Source organism: Cicer arietinum, chromosome 2, assembly GCF_000331145.2.
Source record: "Cicer arietinum cultivar CDC Frontier isolate Library 1 chromosome 2, Cicar.CDCFrontier_v2.0, whole genome shotgun sequence".
NCBI lineage: Eukaryota > Viridiplantae > Streptophyta > Magnoliopsida > Fabales > Fabaceae > Cicer > Cicer arietinum.
The window spans coordinates 13307858-13317495 of NC_021161.2; the positions used below are offsets into that span (position 1 = coordinate 13307858).

The 9638-nt window shown below is 35.1% G+C and overlaps 1 protein-coding gene across 1 annotated transcript; it reads left to right on the plus strand.

The window, feature by feature from the left end:
• Positions 1-5000: 5000 nt before the first annotated feature.
• On the plus strand, positions 5001-5791 carry LOC101514089 (uncharacterized). The gene is made up of 2 exons (XM_012712889.1): positions 5001-5393; positions 5714-5791. Exons 1-2 carry the CDS (start codon positions 5001-5003, stop codon positions 5789-5791), a joined length of 471 nt encoding a protein of 156 aa, XP_012568343.1.
• Positions 5792-9638: the final 3847 nt, after the last annotated feature.

Genomic DNA, 9638 nt, shown 5'->3' on the forward strand with positions numbered 1-9638 from the left:
CTTTCAACATAGTGTTCTTGTGACAGCCAAAGTTTCTTCTTGTTCCTGTCACGCATGATTCTTATACCAAGAATCTGCTTAGCAGCTCCCATGTCTTTCACGGCAAATGACTCGCCCAATTGCTTCTTCAACCTGTCAATCATGGAAATATTTTTCCCAACAATAAGCATGTCATCAACATACAATAACAGGATAATGAAATCAACTTTTTAACAAAGACACAGTGATCAGAAGTAGTCTTCTTGTAGCCTTGCTCACGCATAACTGACTCAAATTTCTAGTACCACTGACGTGGGGCCTGCTTCAAACCATAAAGACTCTTTCTGAGCCTACACACATAGTCTTCCTTGCCTTTAACAAGAAAACCATCAAGTTGCTTCATGTAAATCTCTTCCTCCAAATCACCATGAAGGAAAGCAGTTTTTACATCCATTTGCTCTACCTCCAAATCAAGAGTAGCAGCCAAACTCAACACAGTTCTAATGGATGACATCTTCACCACAGGAGAAAAAATCTCATTGAAATCAACACCCTTTCTCTGTCTGAAACCTCTCACAACTAATCTGGCTTTATATCTTGGAGATGTAGAATTGCTTTCTAGCTTCACTCTGAAGATCCACCTGTTTTCCAAAGCCTTTTTTCCCTTAGGTAGTTTCACCAAATCAAAAGTGTGATTATCATGCAAAGACTTCATTTCATCTTGCATAGCATCCAGCCATTTCTTCTTTTCATCACTCTCCATGGCTTCATCATAACATTCAGGTTCGCCTCCAACAGTCAAGGTAACATAGTCATCAGCAGGATACTTGGTGGATGGTTTCCTCTGCCTAGTAGACCTCCAAACTTGAGCTTGAGGTGGTTCAGGAGCATCACCAAGATCCTCATCTTGTGACATCTCATGTTCTTCTTCAGCATCATCATTAGGAACATCAAAATCATCTCCAAGCTGCTGATCACCAACATCACCATGTTGCTCATCATTCTGAACATTATTTTCAGCAGTATCCAGATCATGTGTAGGCATCCGAACTGGATCAACATCAGACAAACCATTATCAATCTCAGGTGTAGTCTTCTCCATCTTATCAATGTCTTCAATGGTTTGGTCTTCCATGAACTTCACATCACGGCTTCTAACAGCTTTCTTCTCAACTGGATCAAACAGCTTGTAGCCAAATTCATCCTGACCATAACCGATAAAGATGCACTGTCTTGTCTTCCCATCCAACTTGGATCTCTCATCCTTTGGAACATGCACATATGCTTTGCAACCGAAGACACGCAAATGATCATACCTGACATTCTTGCCAAACCAAATCTTGTCTGGCACCTCAGCATTCAAAGCACCTGCAGGACTCAGATTAATAACATGCATTGCCGTGTACAATGCTTCACCCCAGAAATGCTTAGGCAACTTTGCTTCAGAAAGCATACACCTAACTCTTTCAATCAATGTCTTGTTCATTCTCTCTGCTAAACCATTCAGCCGAGGAGTTTTAGGAGGAGTCTTTACATGTTTGATACAGTGCTGATTGCAATAAACATCAAATGGTCCACAATACTCACCACCATTGTCAGTACGAATGCATTTCAACTTCTTGCCTGACTGTCTCTCCACCATAACATGGAACTCTTTGAATTTCTCCAGAACTTGGTCTTTTGTCTTCAAAGCATAGACCCAAAGCTTTCTGGAACAATCATCAATAAAAGTAACAAAGTAAAGTGCACCACTAATTGACTTTACCTTCAACGGGCCACAAACATCAGAATGCACCAATTCAAGCAACTCTGACTTCCTTGAGGAAGGATGTTTCTTGAAGGATACTCTAGTCTGCTTACCAGCCATGCAATGAGAACATTTCTCCAACTCTGCACTCTTTAATCCCGGAAGTACATCCTTTTTAGCTAAACAATTCAGCCCCTTTTCACTGATATGACTAAGCCTGCGGTGCCACAAAGAAGCCTCCATATCCATGGCATTCACACTGTCTTTAGCAACCAATGCTTTAGTCCAATACAGTTTATTAATTTTCTCCCCTCTGGCCACAACTAAGTTACCTCTGGTGAGTTTCCATTTTCCTGAACCAAAGTGATTATCATAACCACCATCATCAAGCATCTGCACAGAGATCAAATTAAAGCGAACATCTGGAGCATGTTTGACTCCTCTAAGCAACAACTGCACTCCCATGTTGGTCTGCAAACAAACATCACCAATACCAACTACCTTGGACACACCATCATTACCCATCTTCAACACTCCAAAGTCACCAGAAGTGTAAGATGTGAAGAACTCCTTCCTTGGTGTAACATGCAGTGTAGCACCACTATCAATAATCCACATGCTCTCATCTGATACAAGATTGACTGAGTCATAGTCACGGAGAATAATCAGATCATCACAAGTAGCAGTAGTAACACGGTCATCATCATCATGACTGATATGACTAAGCTTGTGGTGCCACAAAGAAGCCTCCATATCCATGGCATTCACACTGTCTTTAGCAACCAATGCTTTAGTCCAATACAGTTTATTAATTTTCTCCCCTATGGCCACAACTAAGTTACCTCTGGTGAGTTTCCATTTTCCTGAACCAAAGTGATTATCATAACCACCATCATCAAGCATCTGCACAGAGATCAAATTAAAGCGAACATCTAGAGCATGTTTGACTCCTCTAAGCAACAACTGCACTCCCATGTTGTTCTGCAAACAAACATCGCCAATACCAATTACCTTGGACACACCATCATTACCCATCTTCAACACTCCAAAGTCACCAGAAGTGTAAGATGTGAAGAACTCCTTCTTTGGTGTAACATGTAGTGTAGCACCACTATCAATAATCCACATGCTCTCATCTGATACAAGATTGACTGAGTCATAGTCACGGAGAATAATCAGATCATCACAAGTAGCAGTAGTAACACGGTCATCATCATCATGATTCTTATCTCTCTGCTTACTGTTATTGTTTTTGCTCTCCCTTTTCCATATGAAGCAGTTCCTCTGTATGTGCCCCATTTTGTGACAATAAGTGTACTCCACATTCTTGTATCTGGACTTAGACTTACTTCTGTTGTTCTCTCTACTCGCACTTCTGCTATTCTGTATGTTCCCTTTCGGTTCCTTTCTTTGACTTCGGCCCCTGTTCTCAGTGACAAGTACCTGGGAATGAGATGAAGTACCTTGTGCCTTCCTTCTCATCTCCTCATTAAGAACACTTCCCTTTACACTTTGCAAAGAGACAACACCATTAGAAGCTGAGTTTGTAATTGAAACCCGAAAAGTTTCCCAAGAATCTGGTAGAGTATTCAGTAGCCATAGTCCCAACACTTCATCATCAAATTTGATACCCATACCTGACAATTGATCTAGGAGCCCTTGAAAATCATTTAAGTGATCTAAAATAGAAGTCCCCTCCTTGTACCTCAAATTCATCAAGGAGTTCAACAAATACAACTTATTATTCCCTGATTTAGAAGCATACAAAGATTCAATCTTCTTCCACAAGGATCTCGCATGTTCCTCATTAGCAATGTGATTAAAAACATTGTCTTCGACATATTGCCGAATAAAACCACAAACCTGCTGATGTTCAAAACTCCAATCCTCATCAGTCTTGGATTCTGGCTTCTCACTAGCAAACACAGGAAGATGCAAATTCTTCACAAATAATAGATCCTTCATTTTTCCCTTCCATAAGTGATAATTAGTGCCATTCAAACAAATCATTCTATTTGTATTTGCCTCCATCATTCAAACAATTCAAACAGCCCCTTAACCAAAGAGCTCTAATGCCACTCTGATGGGAAATTCAACAACAAATAACAATAACAACTCTAATAGAGCAATATGCAGCGGATAATCAATTTACCAAACTTGCAAGAATATGTGAGGAGCAACAAAAAATAATCACAGCAACTAAAATCACTACCACAAAGGACACAATAATTTTTAACGTGGAAAAACCTTCTCAATGTGAGAAGTAAACAACCACGGGACCAAGCCAGTAATAGAGCTCCACTATGATAAAAATATGGGTACAAGAGAATTTCAAATATGGCACAAATTCGTGCTCAGTAACCAGCCAAAAACAGCAAGGTAACCAGCACAACAATCAGCCAAAACAATGAGAAAACAAGCATGAAATTGAGAACAAAGTTCAGCTGAAAAACCAGGAAAAACGGCTATTGTCCGAGCTCAATTTCTCCCACCTCAGACCTCTGATCGATGATCCAACCGATCAGATTGAAGTACCATGAGTCATGAACCTGTTGTCCAAATTTCAGCCCGATCGGAAGGTGAATGAAAGAGAAATCACGAATCTGGTGCAGCTGCTCTGTTTTATGCGAAAATGGGTTTTGTTCTTCCTCTCTCACTTTTCTCTTTGCCTCACTCTCTGAATTCAGCTCTCTCTCTCCCACTAATCTGACCTCTCTCCACTTGGTTAAGTGAGACACATGGGCTTGCACATATTGGGCCTTTCTCCACATAGGAAGGGAGCCCAAAACACAACAACTTTCATGAATAATGTGGTAGGAAATTTCAATATTGCTAAAAGCAGTGTATAATTATGTTTGGTATGAGGAGTTTCAATGGTTAGACCTCCTAGTTTCCTAGGACCAAGGTCTTTCAACAGCCTCCAAAAGTCTAGCTTAGAAAATTTGTTGGAAAATTTTGTCTCAACTCAAACCAAACAAAATAAGGAGTTTAAAAATGAAAACCTGACAATGAATGAAGCACTTAGGCAGTTAGCATCTAAGGTAGAATCCATGGTCACACACAATAAAATTTTAGAAACACAAATCACCTAAGTGGCTCAACAAGTTGCTTCATCATCTAGATCTTCCAATGTATTCCTTGGGCAGTCTAAACCTAACCCTAAATGTTGTCACCTTAAGAAACAAAACACAGTTAGAGGAACCCAATGGTAGAGATGTGGAAGAGAATGTACGTGATGAGAGTGAAAGAGCCCAACCATCAAGTGAAAGGGTAAATGAGCAAAAAGAAAAATCTTATGTCCCTTTGGCACCATATAAACCACCCATACCATTTAGGTTCCTCTTTGTCAAGGAAGGACTGGTCCGTGAAGCTAGATGATGCGCTTCGGGCCTATCGTACAACATACAAGACTCCCATTGGTATGACTCCTTACAAGTTGACCTATGGAAAGTCTTGTCACCTCCTAGTTGAGCTCGAACATAAAACATATTGGGCAATAAAGATCCATAACTTTGATTTGAAGGTTGCTGGTGAAAAAAGGAAGATTCAACTCGGTGAGCTTGATGAGTTGAGGTTGGATGCTTATGAGAATGCTAAACTCTACAAGGAAAGAACCAAGAAGTGGCATGATAAGCACATAACGAGAAGAGAATTGAAAGGTGACTTCGTATTACTTTTCAATTCCCGATTGAAGTTGTTTTCAGGTAAACTTCATTCGAGGTGGTTCGGACCGTTTTCAAATCCGCAAGGTGTTCCCATTTGGAGCTGTAGAAATCTAGAGTAAGGCAACTAAAGTTTTCAATGTGAACAATCAAAGGTTGAAGCATTATGTAGTTAGGAATCCAATAGAGAAATGGGTAAGTCTTGTCCTTCGATCTCCAACTTAAGATTTACAAAATGAAGGTCATGTTAAGGATCATAAACAAGCGTTGTGTGGGAGGTAACCCACAATTTTTAATTTTTCAAAATTTTCTTTTTGTTTTGTAGGTTAAGCTAAAACAAGAAAAATGCATAAAACAAAAGAAGGCAGCAAAGATTACTGTCTGCCAGAAATGGCCATTATGATCGTAATACGTGCACAGAGACGCTTTCCATCACAATCATAATCTTGTGAGCTTTCATATCCCTTCCATAACTATTTTACTTTTTACATTGAGGACGATGTCTGGTCCAAGTATGGAGGGTATGTTTTCTTGTTTGATTGTTTGCTCAACATGTTAATTCTAGTTTTTGTTCAAAAAATATATATAAAAAAATAATTTCTTCTTGCTTGAAAGAAAACCTTTTGAAGTCATTAATAGGGAACCATAATATGTGCATGTTGTTGCCAAATAGGCAATGAACTCACCTTCGAATACGAGACTTTCAGTTTTATAAATTAGTGTATTCTCTGACAGCATGTTCTCATTGATTTATCTACTAAATGTGAGTTTTAGACTTATATAGGGGCTTGTGTTACATCATCAAATATTATGCCCCTTTTCTTTGTTATGAGTGATTATTCACCATTGATTGTGTTCTCTAGAACTTGACTTGCAAACATCTCAAGACTAAATTCTCTTGTGATCATGTTTGAAGAAAAAAATATTGTAGGATTATTTTTTTATGCCTCATGACTTGTTTTGTTTTGTTTCATACTTTCCACTAGTTGCCCACTTTGAGCCTTAAATGAATTATCTTTCTTAGTCTCTTATTTTATTGATAAAAATAATTCTTGGGTGTCCTTTTGAATAAAGTGGAGCAACTTTAAAAACATAATAATAAAATAAAAAAAGAAAAAAAAAATCAAGAAAAAAAAAAGTTAGTCCCAGTTTGAAAAGATACAATAAGGTGCTCCACTCGAAGTAACATATTTGACTAATAAATAAAGTTTGGGCTGATGAAAGATTGTTTGAATACACTGAACTCCAATTATTCAAAAAAGTTATCTACAATCATATGTTTAATTTGATATAGCCTTTTGTATATCCCTTTTCTGACTTGTCCCATCTATTGTCCCTTAGTTCTGTTACAACCATGAAAAGTGTTTTTTATTCATATATGCTCTCATGAGATATATAATGGAGATTTGGTTAATAATCAAACCTATGGTAGGAAACTTTGCATTGGTAAAATTTTGAATGAACGCCCATTACCCTGAAACACTGAGAGAATTTGAGAGTTGAGTGTCCTATTGATGAGAATTATGTTTTTAGAGGAGCCTAAATCACTAATTTGGAACTAAAGTTGGTTATCCTTTGGTTTTCGAATTTGCCTATTGTCACACTTGAACTGAATGTTGAGTTCCCTATTTATTGTGTTTGTTCGTCCATAACTTTTATTTGAAACAATTGCTTGAGGACAAGCAATGATTCAAGGATGAGGGAATTTGATAAGTTAGAAAATATATGTTTTTATAGCTTTATTTGATAGGTTAATTTGATGTTTTTAATTCGGTTTTACTTTTATTTTACTACCTTTTTGTTTTGTTTAGATTGCAAGGAGAAGTGAAGGAATAAGTGAAAATTTTGATGCAAAGAGCCTTGAAGTCAAGTGGTACAGTCATAGCGTATCCTAATCAAGAAAATGAAGAAAAAAACTCAAGTTCCAACAGACATTATTGTCTGGTCGTAATAAATGAACTAGAAAAAAAAATAAGAATTTGTAATGTCCATTATGACCATAATCTGTCCATCTTCTGCTAGTGAATCTATTATTGTCTCACTGTAATGTCCATTATGGCCATAAATTGTTCATCTTCTGTTGTTGAACCATTTTTCTTCTATGAAATTCTGATGGTTTCTTGTAATTAAAGCTCATGAGCACACCTATGGCTATAGAAAAAAAAAAAGGAAAATACTCAATTTTAGACACATACTTCTACTCACAATCTATTGTTACTCTTGCTCTTATTCTTGTATTTCTCTTAACAAATTTCCAGTTTCAATAATATTCATTTGTCTATTTTTACTTTGTTGTTTTATTATGTTATTTTATATTCTCAATGTTTTAATATTTAACCTTTTATTCTACTATGATCAAAATAAAGTTTCCAATAAATTTTGATTTTAACTACATCATATCTCATAAACCGATTAATTTCTAGTGTCCTTACCTTCAAAACTCCAATGGAATTTTGGTTTGCTAGAGTCACAGTGGGTCTAGGCTTCAAACAAAGTCAATGAGATCATACCGACTTTATCAAACACTATGAGTCACGAGGAGTAACAGTGTTATTCATATATGTGGAAAACATTATAGTGACCAATAATAATGAAAATGAGCAACAATATTTAGGTCAAAACCTAGTCAATGAATTTGATATTAAAACCTTGGAAAAATTAAATTATTTCTTGGGAATTGAAATAGTTCGATCTAAAAAAGGAATTTTCATATTCCAAAAAAAATACATCAGAGATCTTCTATCTTCTGCAAGAAATGGAAAAGACAACCTGCAAGTCAATGAATACAATAATCAAATAAACTCATTATGATTTATGAATAGTAACAAAAAAAAATGAAGTATTGAAAATTATTTGTTTGTTTTAACATGTTGGATAATCTGGATAATCATCATTTGGAGTATAATCCATTGAGCTACAATTCATTTAAATCGAAATGATTTATGAGTAAATGTTTTTACTCTAAAAGCAAATTTAGCCTAAAACTTAGGGTAAATTTTTCAATCCAACAAAAAAGCTCTAGTTGGAGGCATAAACACATTGACTTTCAGATAAAATAAGTACTCTTACTAAAATCATATTCTAGTTGAAACTTTGGACATAAAGTGCTTATCATCCTTTTTTTTTAAATCTTCTCTACCATTTTCACTCTCATTAAAATCAGATATTTTTTTAAATAACTTCTCACTTTAATAAAAAAAAAAATTTGAATTATTAATTTCAAAAGTTTCAACCAACACAATTAAAACTACTAAATTAATTTTTAGTTAAATAAAAGTGATTCTTCTCTAAAATAATCTTATAACAATGAAAATGCTCAAAATAAATCATGAACCTCTTCAAACACATATACTCCAAATTCTATTTTGCTTAGGTTATATCTATCTTATCTTCAACGTCACCCACATACATAGCAACAACACATTAAAAAAATCATAATAAATAAAACACTTTCACCAGTTTCAGTATTCTGAGCAAACTTCACCTTCGCGAATGTAAAACCGGTTTCAAAATTGAAATTTCTAATTTTTAGTTGGTGCTGATTTTAATTAATTAATAATATGTGATCTTTGGATTTGGAGGAGTACCGGAAAAGCCTGCTTTTAATTGGAATGGAAAAAATTATACTTAATTATAAATAGTCCTTCCAAATATAAGTTTCACTTTAATTCCTATGAAGAAAATTTCGTTTAAAAATATTTTGTAATTTTAAAAAATTAGTTTTTTTATTTAAAAATATAAAGTGATGTGGTTTTCATGAGATGACACGGTTGAATAGACAATGATATGAAAAAATATAGTAGACTGTGTATTTTTCATTGTTAAAAAGTAATAAACATAATAAAGTTAATAAAAATAGAAAATAATCGTTAGTATTTTAATAAAAAAATAAAAGTAATTATTATTATTTTTATTCATCATTTATAATTTTAGACTCACTCTATTTTTTGCTATTCGCACTCTTTAATTTTCATAAAAATAAAATACATTTCTTTATTTGCTTATTTTTTAAATCTAATTACTCTCGTTTCTCTCTTCATCACTATCATTAAAAAAAACATATGCAGTCATACAATGAAAATCTCTAGGAAAAAGTATCAAACACCTGTTTTCTTAATTTCCTTGTACATATATGTTAAGTGCACTCTCTTTCTCTTTTTGTTATACTTTTAAACTTGTAAAATGATATTTTAAAAAGGGACGGAGAGAGTATAGTCTACAAACTTGATCACCTTAAAATATATGTTAAG